Source organism: Chiloscyllium punctatum, chromosome 12, assembly GCF_047496795.1.
Source record: "Chiloscyllium punctatum isolate Juve2018m chromosome 12, sChiPun1.3, whole genome shotgun sequence".
In the NCBI taxonomy this organism is placed as follows: domain Eukaryota; kingdom Metazoa; phylum Chordata; class Chondrichthyes; order Orectolobiformes; family Hemiscylliidae; genus Chiloscyllium; species Chiloscyllium punctatum.
Window position 1 is genome coordinate 35,674,496 of NC_092750.1, and position 27,340 is coordinate 35,701,835.

At 40.0% G+C, this 27,340-nt stretch overlaps 1 protein-coding gene across 6 annotated transcripts in view; it reads right to left on the minus strand.

The window, feature by feature from the left end:
* arhgef3 (Rho guanine nucleotide exchange factor (GEF) 3) overlaps positions 1–27,340 on the minus strand; it is a 352,923-nt gene that overhangs the window by 8,625 nt on the left and 316,958 nt on the right. For 5 of the 6 annotated variants that reach the window (XM_072582330.1, XM_072582329.1, XM_072582331.1 and 2 more), the window contains 5 exons: positions 22,664–22,771; positions 13,656–13,826; positions 10,387–10,449; positions 9,738–9,834; positions 9,511–9,587 (listed from right to left, as the gene is read on the minus strand). In XM_072582330.1, coding sequence (XP_072438431.1) covers positions 9,511–9,587; positions 9,738–9,834; positions 10,387–10,449; positions 13,656–13,826; positions 22,664–22,771 — 516 coding nt within the window. Of the gene's footprint in view, positions 1–9,510; positions 9,588–9,737; positions 9,835–10,386; positions 10,450–13,655; positions 13,827–22,663; positions 22,772–23,225; positions 23,815–27,340 lie in introns of those variants that run through there. The other variant, XM_072582333.1, reaches the window with a different exon arrangement.

Consider the following 27,340-nt stretch of genomic DNA (forward strand, 5'->3'; position numbering starts at 1 on the left):
ACAAAAGTAATACATTTTTTTTTGTTGACAGAAGTCTATTTTAATCACATTTGAACGTGTTTGTGGGTGCAGTTCCAATGACTGCCTAGTTCAATCAAAAAGCCCAAGCGAGCTTGTTGTGGGATTAGAAAGAGAACTCTACTGAATCAGCATTTGAATTAACATGCTGTTCTCCTGCTCCTCGGATGATGCCTGACCTGCTGTGTTTTTCCAGCACCACACTCTCGACTGTAATACACACCTATTTGCTTAGAGATGTAATGTGATAAAATTGACAACTAATTTGCACTCAGAAAGACTCCACAAACAGCAATTCGATAGTTACCAGATTATTTTTTTTTGTGTGGAGATGATTGATTGGTAAACATGGGCCAGGACACTAGAGGGTGGCATCAACATAGTACCATGAAATCTTTTACATTTACTCAAGCAACAGATGGCACCTTGTTTTAGCATATCATGCAAAAACATGATACCGCTGACAACGTAGAACTCCCTCGTACTACATTGGAGTGTTAGCTTTGATCTTTGTGTTCAAGTCCCAGAGTGGGGCCTCCTGATTCAGAGAAAACTTTGTTAACAATCAAGTAATGGCTGACACTGGGTAAAATTAGAGGCAGGTCAGGCTGAACTGTTCAAAAAGCTACCACGATCATTTTGTCATTTCAACAGCATCAGACTCACTACCATTATTGATCTGCAAATTATTAATTCAGTATTAAAAGTTTAGAGGCGTATTTTAGTTCGGTTTGGTCACCACAGAGTATTCTGCCACTCCTGTGATTTAACCATGTGTCCAAGAAGTCTGTAATTGTGTTTCAGAGATTGCAAGTTGACAAAAACTTAATTCTACACAATTATATCTTTATTTATATCTGAGGCCTTTAGACATGAGTCTGTATTCTAATTGGTTCTACTAGGGTCCACACACATTTAAAAAGTATCCTTCCATTCAATTTTAAGAAGATTAAACAGATTATATAATTATGTAAAAGCAATGCATTCAGCAGTATAAAACTATTAATAGATACAAAACTACACTGCACACAGCTTCTACAAGAATGCTACACTGCAGTATTAATGAACTACTCCTGACTACAAAGCAAAATCAACAAAGCTGGAATTACTTTATACAACCACTACCAGCTAGAAGGGGCAAGAGCAAAAATTTACATAAAAACACCACCACCTGCAAGACTCCCTTCCCAGCCACTCACCATCCTGACTTGGAACTACATTGCCATTCCTTCAGTGTTGCTTGATCAAAATCCTGGAAATTCCCTCCCTAATAGCATTGTGGGTTTACTACAACAAGTGTAGCAGTTCAAGGTGGCAGCTCACCACCACCTTCTCGAGGGCAACTGGGAACGGACAATAAATGCTGGTCCAGTTAGTGACACCCACATCCATTGTATGAATAAATAAACTATTATAACAGTGGAACATATTCTGCAATGTAAATGAGACAGGTTTCACCACATTATTTTGTATTGGATATCAAAATTGTTTTAAGTCATGGTAACAAACAGAATTTGTGGACCTGCAGCAGAGATGGGGATTGAGGTTCAGTTCTTCTAAGTTCCGAAGGAATTATTTTCCCCATGCTTTAGTCAAAGAATGCAAGAATTCTGTTGTAATGTAAATGTAATTTCATAGATAAGTAAATTCAGTGAAAGAGAAAATCCTGACAATACCCATTTGCTAAATAGATGGACAATAAACAACAACCATAACAAAAAGAGAAAATGCTAGAAATATTCAGCAGGTCGAGCTGCAGCTGTGCAGAGTGAAAACACAGCTCATGCCTCAGATCAATCACCCTGACAGACTAGAAATATTGGGTAAGATTTTACTGGTTCCCTAGTTGCACTCAGAGAGACATTAGGCCAGTAAAATAGGAGAATGCTGTTTCAGGATAGCTCCTGGGCACAATGCCTCTCTTGGGACAACTTCCTGACACTGGGCTGGCAGGCTAGATTGGCTGCCTAGCCCACAGATGCAGGAAAAAAATTGCAACATTTAAGCCCCCATTAAAACAGTCAAGTCTGTCAACTCACTGCTAATGGTGGAGTTGCCCCTGACTGAATGGTTCAAACTGAGACCTTTCCTTTGACATTAGCAGGGCCTATATCTTTGATTACCTGAAATGCTTTGTGTAATTACCAACCCAAGGGGACATCTATTTTGGAGGTACATGCTCGCTTGTCTTGCCTGCATTTACAATGACCATATTTCTCAGTTTGAGAAACACCCGGTCTCTAAACAAGCCTAAGTGTGGGCTTGGGATCCCCCAGTTTGGTTCTTAAGACAAAGGAGAATTAAGCCAACTGACTAGGGTTACCAACTTGCTTTAATTTGTTCCTGGATGTTTCACCAAATCCCCATACTCCAGCCATTAGTCAGCTACACAATGAGCAGTGTGTCACACTGCGTTCCTTAGCCAAATGGAAATCAAAAAAGGTTCATTATCCAATAGAAGACACTTCACTGCCAGCCAAACAGCATGATTCCCCATTTCAATTTTTTAATATCTATTTCATGTAAAATCATAGAATCCATATAGTGCATAAAGAGACCATTTGGCCCATCAAGTCTGCCCTGACCCTCCAAACAGCATCCCGCTCAGACTCAACCCATACCCTGTTCCCAAAAGCTCATGTTTACATTGGCTAATCTAGCTACCATACACATTTCTGAACACTATAGGCAATTTAACCAATGAGCAATCGGCCTAATCTAAGCACCTTTGAACTGAGAGGGGAAACTGGAACACCCAGAGGAAACCCTCGCAGACTCAGGGAGAACGTGCAGCCAGTGACCCAAGGGTGGATTTGAACCCGCTTCCTTTGTGCTGTGAGGCAGCAGTGCTAACTATTGAACCACTATGCTAGCCTTCTGTCCTTATGATTTTTTTCGCCATAGTTGCACACAGGAGTGGTCTAGAAATTAATCTTCAATTCTGAGAGACTCCAGACCAGTTCTGGGCAGTTGGCAAACCTAGCATTGACCCTGGTACTTTCTTTAAAAATACAGCCAGATTTGTTGAATAGTTCAGCATTTTCTAAGCTTATCTTAGATTTCTAGCATCTAGAGTACTTTGCTCTTGAACTGCATCCTCAAGCCTGTTTTCACTTAATGTTGAATAGTTTTGTTTAGTCTATTTAGTTTACTGTGAATTTTAAGATTTAGGTCTCATATTTGTTTTTTTTTTAAAACCAATGTTAATTGCTAGCACAGTTTCCACATTCATAATGACCCATCACCATGGTTGGTCAGAAACAGCAACCTGTTTAAATGATCAGCCAAACAGATCCACCATTTTAAGTGAATTCTTTCACATTAAAATCAACCAAAACCACAGGCCCCTTTAAAATAAGTAAGTCATCACAAAAGGAATTTATAACCTCCAAGCCCTCTGCTCTTCCATATTTTAGTTTAATTGTGCTGTATGGTACATATGCGTGAATCAAAGTGCTGTTTATTTTACAGATCTTCAGCAACAAGTGATCACTGACCATTGTAAACTTACAAACAGAAGTACTATATTCCCTTAAATGGTAAAACATCTGAATTCACAGACGTGGGAAATAGTACCAGTTTCTCCATGGCACTGTAATCTTGAAGTTCATTCATGTTTCTTAGACACGACAGAAGATTAGATTGTACTAGAGGCCCAAGAACTGCTTCTGCTTTTTTACTGTATTGGTGTGCCACAGATTCTCACTCAGTAACTAACAAGAACAACTCCGTCTTATTGTACCTCCAACCTCAGTTTTAAACATTTATGAAAAGTGAAATCATCAGTAGCATTTGAAGGACTTTTTAAACTCATTTGTATGCCAATGTATATTTATTGTTGGTTGATGATCCTGTCATCCTAAAACATATAATATTAAAAAAAACGTATTTATCTGTTGCAAAATAGTATTCTATTTCAAAGCATTGAAAATCATTTTCTGAATTTACCCTATTCTGATCGGTTCAATCATCACAGCTTAAATTTACATTAATCTTGATTTTTAAAAAACATGTTCTTAAGTATTGATAGAAGGTAACTGGAAGTCGAAGCTTTTCGTCTTGCACTCAAAATAAGTAGGGTGCAAGAAACAGACTCAATTCTATACAGAATAAGAGGGTGCTGACTGCTTGGGCCATAGCTGGCACAGTGATACAGCAAGAACAGTTAATTGTCAATCTTAATTCTCAGACCAGGCAGGAAAAATCTGATTGATCGGGGTTTTGGCTGTCTACATGACTCATTTTGTCCAAAAAGGTGTACAAAAGGAATTTGTACAGCCAAACTCTGCTGCATTCCCTTGGATGCTGTGCCAATCAAGCAAGCTGCTTTGTCTTGAATGGCGTTGAATTTCTTGAAGCTATGCCCATCCAAGTGTTTTGCTTTGTTAGTCATCAAATAATTCTCACAATCTTCATCCTTTTAGTTTCTCGCTGTATAACTTCCAGCTATTGTATCCTTTCTATTTCTTGGTGAATAAAACTACATTATTTGATCAGAACCATTTTTCACCACCATTCTACTATTTTGCCTGTATAGAGCCATTTTCAACTGGGTTTATTAATGACTGCTGTACATGGGTTAGACATCTACTAGTAACAGGAATCACCTCTAACTTCATTCATGCCTATTCCTCAGTACTTCACTTTATTTCTAATGAAATGTTAATCAATCTTACAGCTCTAGTGTGGTTTTATATAATGGCAACATCTCCAACATGCAGCAGAACAAAGGGAAATTGAAATAAACTATTGCTGCTTGTTGGGCAGTGTAGGCTAATGGCAAAGTCCAACATTTAGAGCCAAATCTCTCTGAAGTTAAACCAGGAAACACTTTTACGCACAAAAACACCTGAAACTTGGAACTCTCTTCTCTGAGCTGCAATTTTATTTTATTTGTTCACTGGATATGGACATCGCTGGCTAGCATTTATTGTTCATCCCTAATTACTCTTGAGAAGGTGGTGGTGAGCTGACTTCTTCAACCGTTGGAAGAGGTATGTGTAGATACACCCACAGTTGTTAGGGAGGGAATAACCCAGTAACAACGAGGATATGGCTGCTCAGGATGGCACGTGGTATGTAGGGGGGTGTTGTTCTCATGCGTCTGCTTCCCTTCTAGGTGATGTCCATCTAAGTGATAGAAGCCATGGGATTTGGAAGGTATTGTGTCTCAGGACCCTTCATGAATTGTAGCACATTTTGTAGATGGTCTGCACTATTGCTAATTGTGGTTAGTGATCATTTTAAAACTGAGATTGATAGATGCCCATTAGTCAAAAGATATTAAGGGATATGTTTTTAGATTAGATTACTTACAGTGTGGAAACAGGCCCTTCTGCCCAACAAGTCCACACCGCCCCGCCAAAGCGCAACCCAACCATGCCCCTCCATCTACCCCTTACCTAACACTACGGGCAATTTAGCATGGCCAATTCACCTGACCTGCACATCTTTGGACTGTGGGAGGAAACCGGAGCACCCGGAGGAAACCCATGCAGACACGGGGAGAATGTGCAAACTCCACACAGTCAGTCGCCTGAGGCAGGAATTGAACCCAGGTCTCTGGCGCTGTGAGGCAGCAGTGCTAACCACTGTGCCACCGTGCCGCCAAATGTGACAAATATGAAAAGCTATTTAATAAGATAACAGCTTAGAACTAGTATATTAGTTGGATAGTGATCCATGTCTCTTGTGGGGCACTGGTAATGTCCTTACCTCTGGGCCAGGAGGCTCAAATTGACATCCATTCTACTCCAGAGGCATATTATAACTTGTCTGAACATGTTGATTAAAAAATATGTATTAGCTGGAGAGAGGATTGGTTAACAAAGAGAGGATAGAGAGAGATAGGAAAAGGGGGTCATTTTCAGGATGAAAACCTGTAACCCTAGTGGAGTGCCCCAGGGACACTGATGGGGCCACAATTATCAATTTAGTAATATTTATAACATGGATGAGGAAATGAATGTAATAGATCCATAACTGCGGATAACCACAAAAATAAGCAGGAAGGCAAGTGCTAAGGATGACAGAGACTGCAGTGGGATATAGACAGGTTAAGTGATAACAGGGAAGGCAATGGAATTTAGCCTTTATTTCAAAGGAAATGGAATATAAAAATAGGAGGGTTTTGTTAAAACTGTGAAAGTGTTAGTTCACTTACTTAAGGAAAGAATTACTACCATTGGAGGGAGTCCAGAGAAGATTCACTCAGATGATTCCGGTATGGAATTCTGAGAAGCCCTCGAATGAGTTGGACCTGTTCTCATTAGGGTTTACAAGGAGGACTTTACAAGAATGGAAAGGTCAAGGGCTAGAGGGCGTCATCTCAGAATAATAGGTGGCCTAATAAGACAGAGATGAGGAGAAATTTCTTCTCTCATTGGATAATGAATCTGTGGAATTCTTTACTGCAGAGAGCGGTCAGGATTGGGTTGTTCAGTAGGCTCAAGGCTGAGGTAGATTTTTGATCATTATGGGAATCAAGGGTTTGAGGAAAAAGGCAGGAAAGTAGAGTTGAGGGATATCATATCAACCATGATGTCATTGATTGGTAGAACAGACTCAGTGGGCTAAATGGCTTACTTCTACTCTCACATGCGACGGTCTTAAAGACAAGTATATGGAGTTATATCACAGATCAGCCAGGATCTTAATGAATGGCAGAATAAACTCAAGGGACTAAATAGCCCGCCCCGTTCCCATATTTGTAACTACTCATCAGCATTGCTATGCATAACTAAGATGTTTAATTTTATCCATGTTTATAATTTTTCAAAAGTTATAATTTTAAATCTGATTTATTTTAAATTTAAATTGTGCTAATCTTTCCATCTTGCATTCATCAAGGCTATAATGCAAGAAACAGATGTGAAACCTCTTGCTAACATCTTGACTGGTTACCATGAGAATCTCACCTTTGATGAAAGAACTAGGAACCTCCTGTCCCTTGCATAAGCTCTGATTTATAGATGATATGTTTGAGATATTTGAATCTGCAGCTGCATCAATAGTATTTCTTTACACAACTCAAATGCTATCTAGTGAAATGAAATCCCTTTCATTGTTCTTTTTGTTGAGAAATTTCTCTACTATAATCTACTGAAAACCTACATTCACTGGTTAATATATATTTTGGGAATGCATCATTCCCAAAAGCTCCAAGATCAATCTTATTGGCAACCTGAGGGGGTGGCACGGTGGCTCAGTGGTTAGCACTGCTGCCTCACAGCGCCAGAGACCCAGGTTCGATTCGCACCTCAGGCAACTGTCTGTGTGGAGTTTGCACATTCTCCCCATGTCTGCGTGGGTTTCCTCTGCGTGCTCTGGTTTCCTCCCACAGTGGAAAAATGTGCAGGTCAGGTGAATTGGCCATGCTAAATTGCCCATGGTGTTAGGTACATTAGTCAGAGGGAAATGGGTCTGGGTGGGTTACTCTTTGGAGGGTCGGTGTGGACTTGTAGGGCCAAAGGGCCTGTTTCTACACTGTCGGGCATCTAATCTTATCAATGGAGGTCTTGCCACATGCTCACTGTGCAAGATTGATATTGAGTTAGAATATTTTTAAACTATCCTGCATGATAATATCTACCTTGACCAAATCATCACTAGCTATATTATACAATCATGAAAGGGCCTATATCCACCTCTTTTGGCACTGAGCAACACCCCATCTGTATTATCAATTACCCTGGAAGGGGAATGTGTCTCAAAAAAAAAATGAACAACAGGTGGAGCTAGCGATCCCACATTGCTACTTTCCACTAAATCTACAATTATTATCTCCACTATCAGGATGCTGCCATCAAACCCACAATTTCTCCTTCCACCCAGATGAATAATGAGATGTGCAATTCAGTGGCAAGTGATGTCAGATATGTAAATCAAATGCCCAATAGACTGGTGGACATTGTCAGACAGAATTTCACCAGTTCCCTCATTTCCCTTACCCCCACCTTATCTCAGATTCAAACTTCTAACTCTGCACCGCCCTCTTCATCTGTCCTACCTCCCCATCTTCCTTCCAACCTATCTGTTCCACCCTCCTCTCCGACCTTTTACCTTCACCCCCACTTTCATCCACCTATCACATTCTCAGCTACCTTCCCCCCAGCCCAACCCACCTCCCATTTATCTCAGTTCCCTTGGCCTACAAGCCTCATTCCTGATGAAGAGCTAATGCTCGAAATATCGACTCTCCTGCTCTTCAGATGCTGCTTGACCGGCTGTGCTTTTCCAGCACCACACTCTCAATCTAATCTCCAGCATCTACAGTCCTCACTTTCTCCCAGTATCAGACTATGTGTCCTATTGACCACTTGCAGCAGAGAGCTTGTGCCTGCAAGCTTCAGATCAGTACGTCCATCATTACATATTAGTGTGTTAATAGACACTATTTATTAAATAATTCTGACTGCGCTAACGATTTCACAGAAAACCAATTTAAGATCGTTGTTTGCAGTATGATGCATTTGCATATTTTAGAATCCATATATATTATAATATAGGACCCTATGGTAAGTATGCCACCTCACTGAAACAAAAAGGGATACTGGTGATTACCAATCTCTGCTGTATTCCCATGAAAACACCCTGACCAGAAAACACCCTGGCTCAATCAATCATCACCTCCTTCATGTGCTAAATCGATCCCCACTTTTCAAGTCTGATTCTTATGTTCTAGACCTGATGAATGCAAGAGGAAAAGCTTTGAGGCAGTTACAGAATAAGGGAATGCTCCTTTAAACTGAAATGCAGAGGAACATCTTCTCTCAGAAGTAGTGAATGTACCTCTGGGATTCTATACCACAACGCGTTAGATACATTGGTTGAAATATTGAGGGGTTGACAGCAGTGCTGAGCTGGCATGAAAGAGTTGAGGCCTGGGGCAAATCTGCACAATCTTATAGAATGGCAGGAAGACCTGAGGGGCTGAATGGCATATTCCTGGTCATTCTTTTTTACCTTCTTATCATCTTGTATCTTTCAACCATGTTTAAGTTCTATACCATAAAGCAATTCAAATAGCGTCCTACGACCAGAGAAATGGAAATCCATAAAGAGAAGCTTGATGAAGTAAATTTTATGTAAAATGCAGTAGTTGAGCACTAACAGATATATAGTGGCGGCTACCTGAATCATTCTGGGTCAAATTCAGGGCAAAGCGATAAAATATTAACACTAGCAAAGTGTCAATTAAATCCACTTCATGCATATTTAAATGGGGTACATTTACATTAACTCTTTTAGTTTGATGTCGGTGGGATGGTTGTGTTGTTTGAAGTTGAAATCAAGCTCAGTTGACACAGCCAAATTCAAAGCAGCAGAATTTGTTATTGATAATAGTTGGGAAGGCCCTTTCTTTTAACAAAACAGTATCTGCACTTACCAAACCTGTCATATGTATATGTTGGCAACTGATGGCACAAACATAGCCATGAGTGAAATATAAAAGCAAATAAAAAGAATAAAAAAACTGAACCACTTCCTTACCCAGCCTACAAGGATGTGGCCAACATGCTCTGTTGTCCCATCTGGTTTCCTGGCTTCACGGAGCCGACTCAGAAGATCTGACCAAAAATAAATAGAAAATGTCAAAGTCATAGCAAAAATGCTTTCTTCAAAAAGAAATTAAACATTAAAGAAACATTACATTGTTCCACATGAACCACTAAGCTCTTACTACATTTGTGTCTGTTTAATCTAAAAGGAAAGGATACCTTCATGCAAAGGAATAAGGGAATCCAGGGTTCCAAATATCTGATTCAGTTCCTGCTCAGTCATAATCGAGAGTTTGAGCATCGGATCATGATAAGCCTATGGAGAGTAACCAGCATTGTATGTTTCATTATGTGAATATCAAAATGTATTTTGCAAACAATGTTACAACGTATAACCAACGTATTCCTGTATTGCAATGGGTCTGACTGACACTTGAGATCCAACATCTTTTTGTCAGTTGCAATTTTGTAAGCAGTATTCATCAGATAAATTTAATAATAGGATTTATTTTAATGGTAAAACCGCTTAAAACAAAAATGAATTCAAAAATCCCACAATTAATTTAAGAACTGCTTGCACCTGAGGCCAGTATTCCCACAGCACTATTACAGCAGAATGCTTACTCTGCAAAAACAAACTCACATTTTTCAAGATAAGATGGGTTGGGTTATTCTATTTGACTAATAAGCTTGAATACAATCTGAAATAGAAATATGAACATGTGGTAGATAACTAATTAAAAGACAAATTAAAACACCAATGAAAGGCACATCTAAAACCAATAATGTTTGAAATATGATTATTGTTATTTCAGGATAAAACATGTGGAAAGGACTGTTTGACAACTGAGATAAAATCTCACATTACCTTTTTTGCCAGTTTCAAGTCTTCAATTAAAAGCTGTTCTCCCTGGGAAAGTTCAAATATTGTCTGCAAAATGAGAATTTATTAACTGAATTATTTGTTTGAATAAGAGTTGGTTGAAATTACATTCATGACATACGTAACACAATTATGGTGACATTGGTTGAGCCAATTCCAAGCTATCAATCCAATCTGTAAGAAGGTAAAATAGTTTGTCACAATGTCTGTTTAGTTTCCTTTTCTATTATTGCAATCACTTGCCAATAGTTACACGAAGGTCAAGAACTAACAGTTACTTTGGTGTTATTCCTCGCTTTTGTACATCTAGTGATATTATTACAGGGACAAACATCAAGAAGGAGGATGGATTAAATGGTATCACGTAGGGAACAGAGTATTAAATGATACAGAATATTTGACAAAGTTAAATGTGATTTCCCTTTGACAAACTTGGTGGAGTTCTTTGAAGAAGTAATGCGTGTTCTGGATAAAAGGGAAAGAGTGGACATATTGTACTGAGATTTCCAGAAGGCATTTAAGAAGGTGTGAAAAATAAAAGCCATGTTATAATGTAGGGCATGGATAAAAGATTGGCTAGCTAATACAAAACAGAAAGTAGGAATAAATGGGTCTTTTTCAGGCTGGCAGAATGTCAAAGGGGGTCAGTGCTGGGGACTAAACTCTTTACCATTTATATTAATGACTTGGATGAAGGGACTGAAGGCATGGTAGCTGATGAGATAAAGTTAGTAAAGTGAGTAGTGAAGACGACATAAGAGCCACAAAGGAATATGGATAAGTAAAGTGAGTGGGCATAGACCTTGAAAATGGAATATAATGTGGGTAAGTGTGAAATTGTGCATTATGACTGCAAGGTTAAAAAAGTATATTATCTAAATGCTGAGAGGTAGAGCTCTGAGATGCAGAGAGATTTAGGTATCATAGTGTGAATTGAAGAAGATCAGTATGCATGTTTGGCAAGTAATCAGGAAAGCTAATAGAATGTTATATTTTTTGTAAAGAGAATTCAATGCAAGAGTAACGAGGTTATGCTTCAATTAGACAGGGCACTGGAAAGACTGTATCTGGAGGACTATATACAGTACTGGTTAGCCTACATATGGAAGGATGTTAATGGATTGGAAGCAGCTCAGAGAAAATTTACTAGACTAATACATGGAATGGGAGAAAAGTGAGGATTGCAAATGCTGAAGATCAGAGTCAAAAAGTGTGGCACTGGAAAAGCACAGCAGGACAGGCAGCATCTGAGGGGCAGGAGATTTGACGTTTTGAGCATAAGCTCTTCATCAGGATTGTGGGGTTTCCAAGGAGGCTGAAAGATAAATGGGGATGGGGGTGGTGGGGATGGGGGATGGGGTGGGTTGAGATGAGGCGAGGTGAGGCTGGGGGAGGAGGTGGGGGGGGTGGGGGGGGGGGGGGGAGTAGGTAGTTTGGAAGATGATAGGTAGATGAAGATGGAGGGTGATGGTGATAGGTCGGAGTGGAGTGGATAGGTGAGAAACAAGATGGACAGGTAGGACAGTTCAAGAAGGTGGTGCCAAGTTGGAGGGACAGATCTGCAAGAAGGTGGGGGGAGGGGAGATGTAAAAACTGGTGAAATCGACATCGATTCTGTGTAGTTAGAGGGTCTCAACGCGGAAGATGAGGTGTTCTTCCTCCAGTCGTTGGGTGGCTAGGATTTGGCAGTAGACGAAGCCCAGGACTTGCATGCCTTTGGCGGAGCAGAACAGGGAGCTTTAATGTCAATTGCACCAGTTTCCTCATCTCTCCAGCCCCACCCCTCCCCACCACTTTCTCCCAGATCCAACCCTCCAACTCAGCACCGCCCTCTTGAACTGTCCTACTTGTCCATCTTGTTGCCCAACTATCCACCCCATCCTCCCATCTTACTTCCCACCTATGTGCTCCATCCTCCACTCCAACCTACCTATTGCGTTCCTAGCTACTTTCCCCCCAGCCTCACCCTCCCTCCCATTTATCTCTCAGCTGCCTTGCTCCCCCCACAACCCCTACATTCCTGATGAATGACTTATGCTCAAACTGTTGACTCTCCTGCTCCTCGGATGCTGCCTGACCTGCTGTACTTTCTCAGTGCCACACCTTTTGACACTAATACTTGGAATGAATGGATTGCCTTAACTGGAAAGGCTAGACAGACGTGGCCTGTATTTTCTGGCATTTAGAAGAGTCAGAGGTGATATAATTGAAACATAAAACATCCTGTGAGGTCTTGACCAGGTGGATATGAAAAGGATGCTTCCTCATGTGAGAAAATTAGAACGAGGGGTCATCAATTCAAAATAAGGGATCACCCATTTAAGATATGGATGAGGAAACATTTTTTCCTCTTGAGGTTTGAGGTCTTTGGCATTCACTTCCTCAAAAGGCAGTAGACTCAGAATCTTTAAATATTTTAAAGGCAGATCCTTAGATCAGATTCTTGATTACCAAGGGGACGAAAGATTATCAGGTGTACACAGGAATATAGAGTTGAGGGTATACTAGGATAAGCCATGATCTTACTGAATGGCAGAACAGGCTCAAAAGAACAGAGTGGTCTACTCTTGCTCCTATGCTGAGTTTCTCATGTGCAAGTGAATATGACAACATTATTATTAGCTGGAGAGTTCCTTTTACTTGTAGTGTTAGGTGAAGGGGTAAATGTAGGGGAATGGGTCTGGGTGGGTGGCTCTTCGGAGGGTCGGTGTGGACTTGTTGGGCCGAAGGGCCTGTTTCCACACTAAGTAATCTAATATAAAAAAGTTACTATAAAGATAGTTATATTCCAATTATTCCTATTAAAATACATCAAATGGTTGTATTTTAAATTATGACTATTACAGGAACAATTAATAGGGAATTGTTGCTGCTCATGATAACAAAAGACTTGAATCTCTACAATTTTCAAGCCAATTACATTCCTCAGATTTTGCAACAGACTTTATAATTATTTTAAACAGTAACTTTATCACCAAATAAAGTATCACATTGACAACTCTGCAGTTATGCAAAACAAATGTCAGGTTTCTTAACTATCAGGAGAACAATCTGTTCAGTTTATCTCTGCAACAAAAAAAGTTCCAAGTTGCATACACTCATTCTTAACGTACAAAGACAAAGTTGTGAATGATTGGAGTCAGAAACCACATTTCCACGCTGGGTTTAGTCACAACTGGAAACGAAACCTGTCATTGATTAAAATTGGCCCATTAGTTAATTGGTGATAAAATAAAGGTGGTTTGCACTTTTACCTCTTGCCTTTTGATTTCCTTAGCTGTGAGCATTTGATTGACACGAACGTCAAATGTTTCACTCCAGAGTTTGCTATCTCGACGCTTTGCAATAGCAGTGGGCCCATGTCTAGAAGAGGGTCTTGGGGTGAAAATTTCAGGTCGGCTATCACTTCGAAAGCTAATGGAACGCTGAAACAAAGAGGGAGAAAAGAATGGGCTACAGACTGGTACCAGTAAAATAAAATTAACATTTGATGTAGGATGGTACCTGAGTGATTGCAATAAATGATTTGGTGCAATGTCACTGTAATGGAAGATCATTTTACAAAATGCAACCCTCCAGAGGATTTGCAATTTGACACCTTCAAGTTAAAGTTCACATTTACTCAGAAAATGGGCAGGCACATGAAACAGACTTACTTTACAATGTCTTGCAATAATGACTGGCCCTGCAAGACACATGGTGATTCTGCCAGTCAGTTAGAAACGTTAGACAGGTTTTGTTCAGCCCTAGTCGTTTCATACATAAAAATGTGGGAAGTCTGCTTTTCAACACAATACAACATAAATGCTGATACTCAAGTAATGTAGCACCTTAGCTGCACGTATAAACTAAAGCCTTTGGCCATTGTTAAACCCATGTTGTTGTAACATGCTGTGTATGTTTGACACCACAAATACTTCAAGTTACATTTATATTGAAACTGCAACTTTAACATTTCTTTCATATGATTTCTAAGATGTGGCAATATAAATTCAGAGTTAGAAGCTGATTCCGTTTTGGGTAAGCAAGGCGCAAGAATCCTCTCTGCACACGAAACATTGGTGAGAAGCTGTACAGTAAATGCAGTCTCAGGGATTGCGAGGAGATTGTGAAGGAATAGTGATGAATGAACAATGTTAAATCATGAAGCTGAGCAGGACATTTTGCACATCGTAAACAGTCTTCATAAAACTCACAATAATGTCAAATAACAGTGACTCAACGATGTGCTTCAACGAGATTAAATTTAAATATTTGAGAGCAAAGAAAAAAATTCTAATTATTTCTTGTGAATAAATTATACATCCATTACTAGATTACAAAGGGTCAGAAAATACTGTATTTCCACCTGCTATTATAATGTTCTTAATTACATTCAGATTTTTAAACCCATTTTTGTTAACATCTATTTACTGAACATCTTTTCCACCCATTCCATTCCCTGCAAAACATCATGTGGAACATGGAGGCACCAGTCAGCTTTATTCCTGTGTGTCTCTCATTGACCTTTATGAACAACCCCTAGAAGGTGCTAAAGAGCAGCTCAGAGTTATCAACACTGAAGCTCAATTTTACTCATTTTAGGGTTGTGCCTGGCATCTGACTAGCAATATGTGTCATAGTTATTGTGTGAGGAACAGCATTTTAAATCCATTGATTGACAAGTACTTTCACCTCCATCAAACTGCCTCAAGATTATTTAAAAGGAAGTTTAGTTAGCTGCAGTTTTATGTTTTCCAGACATCAACAGTAAAGACTTGAAGTTAAACTGTAATCAGTGGAAACTTGAAAAGACTTCTTAGTATTAGCCGGCCTTCTGCTACCCTGTCATATGTAAGCTATTAAAGACAGAAGCTAAACTGCAGGGTATGTATTGTAGAAACTCGGTGTGAGTACGTACTAAGTACAACTGATTTTCTCTGGGTGTATTTTATTCCGTTTTACTGACAAGAGAAAACACAGGCTCAGTGACTACCATCACTTCCACTTTTTATTACAGTAAGCAGGATCTGAAATTGAAAGCCAGTCTACAATTGCCATGGTCTTTTAGCTTTATTTTTCCACAAAATTGGTGAATAATTGTGTAGTTTATTCCTATTACTTCTGAGAGTGACTCTCCAAGGGAAATCAGAAATATTTGCATTTGAAAACAGTCTTTATATTTAAGTTCCTGCAGGTTAAGTGCTGCAAGTAATAAAGTCTCACAGCAGCTGTACAAATATAGTTGTAGCAGTAGACAGAGTGCCAGGCACAGCTTAAGTCTAGCCAAAGCATAATTTGCTTTCACGCTCAGTACACTGGAACTAATGCAGCTCTTTTTCAGAAACATCAGAAACTTTTCACACATAAATTCTGGGAAGAGATTTATCACCCCCAGGGAATTCAAGAATCTCAGTGTAGTCACGCTATTTCCCTACCTTCTGGATCAAACAATGACTGAAGTAAATTAGTAACCTCCCTTCCCCCATCTCTTTAGGCAAGACTATTACTAGTACAACATGTGCAGCACAGCAGAGAAAGAAACACAGCAGACTCTTATTCTGCTTCCAACCAATGGGACAAATTCTTTTTCACTTCCTGGCTGCACTTCTGTACCCAGAAAAAAACCCATCAAGGGTTAAAGTAGTCTATGTGCTGTGACTATCTTTTCTCACTCATTTAAAATTGCTGACTCAAACTAGGCTACAATTCCATGGAAGTCAGTGATCCTGCTGTCTGGTGCACAATGTCAATAACTAACACTAACAGCTCACAATCTCATTTAATTGGATCATATAAGGTCCCTTCACAAATAATTTACTATGAAAATTTCCATTTCTACGGTTTGGAAGTATTTTAAATTAAATTTCCATCGACATTGGTTCGGTCACTGTTGGAATACTGTGTTCAATTCTGACCTCCCTGCTGTAAGAAGGAAGTTGTGAAACTTGAAAGGCTGCAGAAAAGATTTACAAAGGTGTTGGTGGGATTGGAAGGTTTGAGCTATAGGGAGAGACTGAATAAACTGGGCTATATCCCCTGGAGCATCAGAGGCTGAGGAGTGACCTAAAAGGAGTTTATAAAACCATGAGAGGCATGGATAGGGTGAATAGCCATGGCCTTTTCTCCATAGTAGTGGAGTCCAAAACTAGAGGGCATATATTTAAGGTGATAGGGAAAAAATTTAAAAGGGACCTAAAGGGCAACTTTTGCACACAGAGGGTGGTGCATTCATAGAATGAGCTGCCAGAGGAAGTGGTGGAGGCTGATACAATTACAACATTTAAAAGGTATTTGGATGGGTATATGAATAGGAAGGGTTTAGAGGGATATAGGTAAAAACAATGACTGCAGATGCTGAAAATCAAATACTGGATTAGTGGTGCTGGAAGAGCACAGCAGTTCAGGCAGCATCCAACGAGCAGCGAAATCAACGTTTCGGGCAAAAGCCCTTCATCAAGGGCTTTTGCCCGAAACGTTGATTTCGCTGCTCGTTGGATGCTGCCTGAACTGCTGTGCTCTTCCAGCACCACTAATCCAGTATTAGAGGGATATAGGCCAAATACTGGCAAATGGGACAAGACTACTTTAGGACATCTGGTCAGTATGGGCAAGTTGGACCAGAGGGTCTGTTTCTATACTATATAGCCAAGTGTAAGACAGATCTTTGAAGAAAATGAACAACGTAGCACCATTGATAAAGAAAGCTGAGATACTACAAATCAGAATAAAGGCCCTCTGCTCTGTGAAAAAGTTGCAGAGAGTAGTAGAAATGCAGCTTATGTTGATTCCATTTAAACTTCAAAAATTGCCATCAAAGAAAATTGTTGCTGGGAGCTAGGGACTGGTATTGTAAGTAGTGGGAAATCATGTCTCACAAATTTGATTGATTTTTTTGAAGAAGTAACAAAGATGATTGATGAGGGCAGAGCAGTAGATGTGATCTATTTGGACTTCAGTAAGGCGTTTGACAACGTTCCCCATGGGAGACAGATTAGCAAGGTTAGATCTCATGGAATAAAGGGAGAACTAGCCATTTGGATACAGAACTGGCTCAAAGATAGAAGGCAGAGGGTGGTGGTGGAGGCCTGTGACCAGTGGAGTGCCACAAGGATCGGTGCTGGGTCCTCTACTTTTTGTCATTTGCATAAATGATTTGGATGCGAGCATAAGTAGTACAGTTAATAAGCTTGCAGATGACACCAAAATTGGAGGTGTAGTGGACAGCAAAGAGGGTTACCTCAGATTACAACAGGATCTTGACCAGATGGGCCAATGGGCTGAGAAGTGGCAGATGGAGTTTCATTCAGATAAATGTGAGGTGCTGCATTTTGGGAAAGCAAATCTTAGCAGGACTTATACACTTAATGGTAAGGTCCTAGGGAGTGTTGCTGAATAAAGAGACCTTGGAGTGCAGGTTTATAGCTCCGTGAAAGTGGAGTCACAGGTAGATAGGATAGTGAAGAAGGCGTTTGGTATGCTTTCCTTTATTGGGTCAGAGTATTGAATACAGGAGTTGGGAGGTCATGTTGCAGCTATACAGGACATTGATTAGGTCACTGTTGGAATATTGCGTGCAATTTTGGTCTCCTTCCTATTGGAAAGTTATTGTGAAACTTGAAAGGGTTCAGAAAAGATTTACAAGGATGTTGCCAGGGTTGGAGGATTTGAGCTATAGGGAGAGGCTAAACAGGCTGGGGCTGTTTTCCCTGGAGCTTCGGAGGCTGAAGGGTGACCTTATAGAGGTTTACAAAATTATGAGGGGCATGGATAGGATAAATAGACAAAGTCTTTTCTCTGGGATTGGGGAGTCCAGAACTAGAGGGTATAGGTTTAGGGTGAGAGGGGCAAGATATAAAAGAGACCTAAGGGGCAACGTTTTCACACAGAGGGTGGTACATGTACAGGATGAGCTGCCAGAGGATGTGGTGGAGGCTGGTGCAATTGCAACATTTAAAAGGCATTTGTCTGGATATATGAATAGGAAGGATTTAGATGGATATGGGCCAGGTGCTGGCAGGTGGGACTAGATTGGTTTGGGATATCTGGTCAGCGTGGACGGGTTGAACCGAAGGTTCTGTTTCCATGCTGTACATCTCTAGGACTCTATTTGCAAGTTTTATTTGCTGACTACATAATGATTGGAAGACTGGCTTTAAATTTACAAAGTAAAGATATTTTAAATACTGGCTTTCCTTTTATATCATACAAAATTCAAACATAAATTAACAATGGTATGATGCAGTTCAGTGTTTTGTAAACGTCTACTCTCAACATTGAGGTATGGTTGCTGCCCAAGTACCAAATCTTGCAAAATAAATCTCATGAGCAACGAGAATGCCTGTTTCTGAGCAACAACAGATCATCTGATCTAATTGCAACCTGCAAACAACCACAATGCTTCTGCCAAAGTGTAGTGATCTGAAATTTGTCTCAGCTGATAGTACTTCAACTGCTGACAACTTCCAGTATTCACTGATGACATTTCACATCCACATTTTGTTACAATACAATGCCCAACGTTTCCATAAATTGAAGTCTCAGCATTGGTTTCTAACTGTTTCCTCCCCACCCCACCCTCGCTTCCTGTTACTGATGCTGGCAAGCAACTCCACAGCAATCTGAAATTCTCACTAAACTGAGAGTCTACACAGCCAGTGTTCATGAGTAATCTAATAAATAGAGGTATAGGGGAGGGACTCACAGTTTAGATTCATTTTTTCCTTAGTTCAAGCCCTCAGGATAAATCGCCAGGAACTGATCAAGTATACCCTAGAACTCTGTGGGAAGCTAGGGAAGTGATTACTGGGCCCAGTGCTGAGATATTTGTATCATCAATAGTCAAGGTGAGGTGCCAGAAGACTGAAGGTTGGCTAACGTGGTGCCACTGTTTAAGAAGGGTGGTAAGGACAAGCCAGGGAACCATAGACCAGTGAGCCTGACGTTGGTAGTGAGCTTTTTGGAGTGAATCCTGAGGGACAGGATGTACATGTATTTGGAAAGATAAGGACTGATTAGAGATAGTCAACATGGCTTTGTGCATGGGAAATCATGTCTCATAAACTTGATTGAATTTTTTGAAGAAGGAACAAAGAGGATTGATGAGGGCAGAGCGGTAGAAATTATCTATATGGACTTCAGTAAGGAGTTCGACAAGGTTCCCCATGGGAGACTGGTTAGCCAGGTTTGACCTCATAGAATACAGGGAGAACTAGCCATTTGCATACAGAACTGGCTCAAAGGTAGAAAACAGAGGTGCTTGTGGAGGGTTGCTTTTCAGACTGGGGACCTGTGACCAGTGGAGAGTCAAAGATCGGTGCTGGATCCTCCAGTTTTTGTCATTTATATAAATGATTTGGATGTGAACATAAGAGGTACAGTTAGTAAGTTTGCAGATGACACCAAAATTGGAGGTGTAGTGGACAGCGAAGAAGATTACCTCAGATTACAACGGGATTGAGATCAGATAGATCTGAGAAGTGGCAGATGGAGTTTAATTTAGATAAATGCAAGGTGCTCCATTTTGGGAGCTATAATTAGCAGGACTTATAGACTTAATGGTAAGGTCCTAGGGAGTATTGCTGAACAAAGAGACCTTGGACTGCAGGTTCATAGCTCCTTGAAAGTGGAGTCACAGGTAGATAGGATAGTGAAGATGGTGTTTGGTATGCTTTCCTTTATTGGTCAGGAGTTGAGAGGTCATGTTGCAGCTGCACAGGACATTGGTTAGGCCACTGTTGGAATACTGCTTGCAATTCTGGTCTCCTTCCTATCGGAAAGATGTTGTGAAACTTGAAAGGGTTCAGAAAAGATTTCCAAGGTTGTTGCCAGGGTTGGAGGATTTGAGCTATAGGAAGAGGCAGGGGCTGTTTCCCCTGGAGCGACGGATGCTGAGGGGTGACCTTATAGAGGTTTATAAAATCATGAGGGGCATGTATAGGATAAATAGGCAAAGTCTTTTCCCTGAGATGCGGGGATCCAAAACTAGAGGGCATAGTTTTAGAGTGAGGGGAAAAAGATATAAAAGAGACCCAGGGGCAATGTTTTGATGCAGAATGTGGTACGTGTATGGAATGAGCTGCTAGAGGAAGTGGTGGAAGCTAGTATGATTGCAACATTTAAAAGGCATCTGGATGGGAAAAAAGAATAGGAAGTGTTTGGAGGGATATCTGGTCGGCATGGACGGGTTGGACCGAAGGGTCTGCTTCCATGCTGTACATCTCTATGACACTATGACTTGTGTATGTTTAGCAGGGCAGGAGTCACTGAAGGTAACCCTGAACATTTTTCCCCCTTCCTCAGGGTGAAGCCAATTTTACTGATCCCATCAATGTACCACAAAGCTCAGCGAGCATCTTGGCTCTTTCCTTTGTCTGTTCTATTGTTATTCTCTCTCTTTGGGCTCTATCTCCACTTATCTTTTACTTTCCCCAGATCCCCACCCCCACTCAACCTTCTATATTAAAAAAAATCCTTTTTCTTGCTACCATCAATTCTGAAGAAGGGTCACTGGACGTAAAACATTAACTCGGATTTCTCTCCACAGATATTGTTGGAAAATATCAGCAGGTTTGGCACTTTGTTTTTCAGAACCTCAATTCCAGCATTGCAGTTCTTTCGATTTATTGCCTTAAATAACTTCAGATACTGATTTTATGAAGAAAGCACCCAAAATAAATACCTTTTACATACTCACATTAAAACATTCATAAGAATGACACTGGAATTTGCTCTTTCGATATGTTCAGTGTCAACTCAAAATTTGTAATCTTACCTAAAGAGCTGGGTTATGGGATATTTTCCAAAAAAGGTACAGAGTCATCGAGTCATACAGCATGGAAGCAGATCCTTTGGTCCAACTCACCCGCACTGACCAGATAGCCCAATCTGACCTAGTCCCAGTTGCCAGCATTTGGCCCATTTACCCATATCACACGAACCCCTTCCTATTCGTATACCTATCCAAATGCTTTTTAAATGTTGTAATTGTACCTGTCTTCACCACTTCCTCTGGTATTCCATCCACCATCCTCTGTGAAAAAGTTAGCCCTCAGGTTCTTCTTTTAAATCTTTCCTCTTTCACTGTGAACCTTCGTCTCTAGTTTTGGATGCCCTCAAAAGACCTTGGCTCTTCACTCTTTCCATGCCCTTTATGATTTGATAAATCTCTATAGGTTCTGATGCTCTAGTGAAAAAAACCCTGTCTGTTTAACCTCTCCCTACATCCTCTTGCAACATCCTTCTTTTCTGCACCCTCTCAAGTTTAACAACATCCTTCCTGTCGAAGAACGAGCAGAATTTTTTGCAGTATTCCAAAAGTAGTCTCACCAATGATCTGATTGACATCGCAACTCCTACATTCAATGCACTGACCAATAAAGACAAGCTTGCCAAACACCTTCTTCACCACCCTGTCCACTTGCAACTCCACTTTCAAGGAGCTATGTGCCCCTAGGTCTCTTCATTCAGCAACACTCCCCAAGCCCTACCATTAATTGTATAAGTGCTGCCCTGATCTGCCTTACCAAAATGTAACACCTCACATTTATCTAAATTTAAGTCCATCTACCATTCCTTAGCCCATAGGCTCATTAATCAAGGTCCCAATGCACTCTAAAATAATCTTCTTCACTGTCTACTACACCACCTATTTTGGTGTCATCTGCAAACTCACTAACCATATCTCCTTTATTCACTCCAAGTCATTGATATAAATGATGAAAAGCAGTGGGCCCAGCACCGATCCTAATGGTACACTGGTGATCATAGGCCTCCAGACTGAAAAGCAAACCTCTACTCCAATCCTGTTTCTTACCTTCAAGCCAATTCTGTACCCAACTGGCTCGTTCCCCCAGGATCCTATGTGATCTCACCTTACTAACCAGTCTACCATGCACAACCTTCTCAAGCATTTTGCTGAAGATTATGCATACATTTCCTGCTCTGTGTTCAACAATCTTCTTTGTCACCTCTTCAAAAAACTCAATCAAATTAGTGAGACACCATTTCCAATGCACAAAGCCTTGCTGACGATCCCCAATCAATCCTTGTCTTTCCAAATGCATGTGAATCCATATATACTGATAGATGAAAGGTTGGATAAATATTCTAAATCAGATCCAAAAACAGTTGGTTTGAAATAAACATATGAAAGCCAGTGTCATTCTTTGCTTGATTGGTGCATTCAAATGTGATAAGTGCAAAACAACTGAACTTTGTGTGCAGCTTTATAATAGTCATTCATCACTCTGCATAGATTAAAAATCTGATCAGGGCATCTTACCTGTAACGTCTGGCTGAATCGTTTCAGAGGTGTGGCTTTCACAGGTGGAATGAGATTTGCTAAAGATGTGACTCGGGAAAGTGGTTTTACCCGTTTGTTACTGGGCTCCTAAAATCAAAATAAAAAGGTGGTGATGATATGCTAAAGGAAATCTGCAATTGTTCCAGTTTATAAATTGTTGCGCTAAACCAAGCGCAACGTTACCTGTGACGGTGAGGTTGAACAGACCTCAGTGACACAATATTCATCATTTCACATGACTAGTCACAGACTGCATCCTTTATCCATGCACGTGATAAATTTACATTGGAAAATTCATGTTCACATAATTATGTGCCACGTCCCTAAAGTACATTTACATTAATCAATAACTAACAATCGAGGTGACAAACACGTCTGCTGTACATTAGGAATTTTGATTGGGCAAAGGTGCCATACTTTCAGAAATATGCATAAATATGCTAATTTAACAAACATTATTTAAAAATGCACCAAGCTGCAAATGGAGGAAAGCTGCATGTGAAGCAAGGAGTTAATTTCTCGCAAGTGAATGGACATGTACCTTGTATTTTTTAATCTCCATTCCCTAAGCTGTAGATGACACGGGTCCAGTCGACAAATTCCCTGGAAATTACTTGCAAAAACCTCCATAAAGTACCCCAGAATGTACATTTCCGTATCTGAATCAAATCCCACAGAAAATTCCTGTTTGTGCTCCTCAGACCCGTGAAGCAAATTTCTGCAGATGCTCTGGAGTTTCAGTACATGCAAGCAATCCTTCTAGATGAATTTTTCTCTGATTGCAGTCCCATATTTGTCAGCGTGCTGTAGCATCCTCAACTAGGTAGAGATCAACACAGCAGAATGCAACTGCTTTCATAAAATTCCAACAACGTGCATCTTTTCTGTAATGCCTCTCAGGACCATCTGTATCAGTATTATAATGTCTGCAGGATCAGTAAACACTTCTCTTTCCATCTTAGTGGAGATATTGGTGAAAAGCTGCTTACATTTTTAAGCATTATAAGTTTCATCTTTAAACTTCAAAAAGGCACCATAGCCTTACTAACAAATGTTCATCAACCTAGACATGTTTTTAACAAAGGAGCCGGAAAATCTTGCAATATATCCTTTTTCACAGCAGTTACCTTACACAATGTACCAGCGTTTACTAGCTCTCAGTTGCTTCAGCGTCTCTCAAAGCCTCGTCCTCAATTACCTTCTCCTTGATATCAGCACTCTGAGGCCTTCTGACGTCAATGCAGTTGCATTCATATTCTGATCAAACCTCCTATTCAAGCCCCTGAATAATCTTCCTATGGAGAAACACCTTGCTTACCAACCTGCACTCTTAACTGACTGAACAGCAGTTAACAGTCAGGGCTTTTAGAATTCTGTGCATAAGCAATGGAGGAGTTTTAATGCTCAAGACTGACAGGCTTGGTTATCATCACTAAATTATATTGATGTTAATTTCAGTCACTTTCAAAGATTACTTAGCTGCAATGCCTTATAAATTTCCCATAATGTTATTCTTTGTCCAGGATCCAATGCTGCTAATATTTTTATAAATTATCTTTGCATTTCAATGATCCAAAACAAAGTCAAACCTGGTCAAAGCAAACAGACAGATTGGTTTCTCAGAAAGTCAAAGAACACATGCCATTTATTTACAAACCTACACTGAAAAGGGGTGTGAGTTGGTCATTTAAGTATAATTTGACCGTGTCTGAGTAAGAGATGCACATCACTTACATAGTGTTTGAAACTCAAGAAAAGATGATTAACTTTCCAAAGCATATGCATAATTTCCGTGTCTTTATTCATATGATACATATAAGCAATTCTACTAAGATTCATAGGCAGATGATTCAGTATGAATTTATGGGCTGAATGTTTTCACCCCCTGTGTGACCTGGGCAATGGCAAGTCAGTTGGGAAAACCTGGGAGTTTGGAAAAATGTGATTCTCTCCATTAAGAGGAAAATAAAAGTCTGATTCTGCGACTAAGTTTTGAATGGGGTGATGAACAAGTGTGCCAGCAGGCCCAGAACTAGCAGCAAGATCGAGAGGCTGCCCGACAGCCTCCACATTGCAAAGTTGTAGCTGAAGGATGTAGGGGTGGTGGCACAGGGGGCCTAGAGTTAATCAATCTCAGTGCCATTTCCTCCAATCAGTATTTCACAGCAGTCACTGCAGATTGGGATGTCCAGGGACACGGTCCAAAAACTGCGTCATCTGCCAGAGCTACAGGAGACCTGGGTGCAATCTCGCAATCCTCAATTTACATATGTAAAAAGGCGGTTTCTGATGCAATTTGTGACAGATCACACTGTTTCATCTTGTTTCTCCATGATGGAGTCAGTGCTACAGCCCGGGCAGGAGGCATTGCTGGCTGCAGAGAAAAGCTTCCATGAAATTCCCAAATTTGACACTAGTGAGTTATTGATAAAATTCAGCTCTAGTTTTGTTTAGTTTGCATTTTGTTTGGAGATCTTGATTGGTTCATTGTGCTGTGCATCTGTAACTTGCTTAAAAAAATACTGAAGAAAACTACATCCAGAGATTATTAAATATGTAACTTTTTCAATAAACCCACATTGGAATATGGTTCCTTTGAAGTGACATAACCAGGTTTAAAACCCCATACGGCACTGATTTGAGGGATGTAATGTAATCAGAAGGCTGCAGTAACAATTGTAAAATAATTGAGCCTACTGTTGAGTCATGACATCATTTAAGATTCTTTATTTGATTACAATGTTAGAACAGTTCTAGTTACCCTCCATTGACAATGTGTACTGTATTCTGAAATGGGAAATTTAAAAAGTATATATTTCCTCAGTCAATTTTCAACTCCTGTAGAGTAATTTCACTCTTTACTCCTGGTCATTCTGCCTTCCAATCTATGATAGCACTTGATTACACAGCACTCCTTTCAATTCAATGGTGTTAACTATTCATTGGTTTTGATTTAAGGGAGTACTTTTTCACCATTCGGTATTGTCAGCTGACAGGACACGTGTCATGATGCACTGCATCATTTTCCATCCCAAGGGAATGGAATGTTCCAAAACTATAAGGGTAAAATCTGGTAATATGCAATGCAATTCTGGAAGGCTATATTTGAGTGACATGCAGGGAAATTGGTGACTCTTTTCATTGCCTCACATTCAAATGTGTAAGCAAACCAAGAGCTTAAACTGGAGAAAAGTGGGCCATTTGACCCTTTCAGCCTTCTCTACCAGTCAACAGGGTCATGCCTGACCTTCAGCCTGGTCTCCACCTTTCTGCACTCCACTATATTGGTTAATTCTCTTAATATTCAAAACTCTAACGTTTCCTCTTCCTTGAATATAGTTAATAACTGAGGGTCCACAGCTTTCTAGGGCAGAGAATTTCAGAGATGCCAAACACCATAAGAGAAAATGTTTTTAATTCTAAATTGATAAACCTTAGCTCTAGGCTCCTGATTGAGGAGAAGCAGCCTTTCACCATCTCTCCTGTCAGTCTTTTTATGTTCTAATGAAATCATAAACACAAATGGAAGGTATGTACTGAGGAACAGTGAAACCAACAGTTGGTTCTCAGAGCCCACATAAGTAAACTGAATGTCCTGAGCAGCTTTATTCTTACCTACATTATTATTTGCAACAGTGAAATTGGTTTAAGTTACAGATAAACATTAATTTCCAATTCAAATTACTTTAGAATATTTACAAACCTTTTGATTAAAACAAAATTTATTTTTATCAACACTTTTTAACTTGAACTCATCATGATAATTTGCAAGAAATGCCTAGGGAAAATGGCATTTATACTATAAGAGAACACTGATCAGTTTCAAGTTGACTCTGGTAGAGGCATCACTGTGGTGAATGCACCAGTTCATGATGAATGACAGTTAACTTATTATTTCTTCATGGGATGTGGGCATCGCTGGCTAGGTCAATATTATTAGCCATGCCTGATTACCTAGAGGGCATCAACCACGTTACTGTGGGTCTGAAGTCACATGTACACCAAACCAGGTAAGGATGGCAGTTTCCTTCCCTAAAGGATGTTAGTGAACCAGATAGGTTTTTTTCTTCCATCAACAATGGATGTGTGGTCATCATTAGATCCTTAATTCCAGATCTTTTAAATTGAATTCAAGTTCTTGCATGTGGTGGGATTTGAAACCACGTCCCCAGAACATTATCTGGATCTCTGGATTAACAGTCCAATGATAATACCACTATATCATTGCCTCCTGCCAAGCTTAAAACAGTAACAGGAGTTACTTCAAATTCAAGTGTAAAACTATGAATTCCTTCGAGTTAAGAAGATTTAGGAGATCTAATCATAATAATTAATTTAATTTCACAGGTAGATGGAAGGCAAGGACAGCATAAAAAAGGAGTAACACTTGGCCATCCATTTTGAAGTACGCAAGACAAGTCAAACAAGTATGTGTTATTCACATGTTTTATTTCCCTTCTGGGAACCTACTTTGGTGATCAGAAGTCCAGAACAAGAAACCATAATTTTAAAATTGAGCTAGTCTATTTAGGAATGAAATCAGATGGAGTTTATGACTCAAAATATAATGGAAACCTCAATATTGTGGAAACCTCAAATCCAGAAATGTGGTGTCTGGGTCAACTGAAAATTTCAAACAGATTTTTGTTTGGCAAG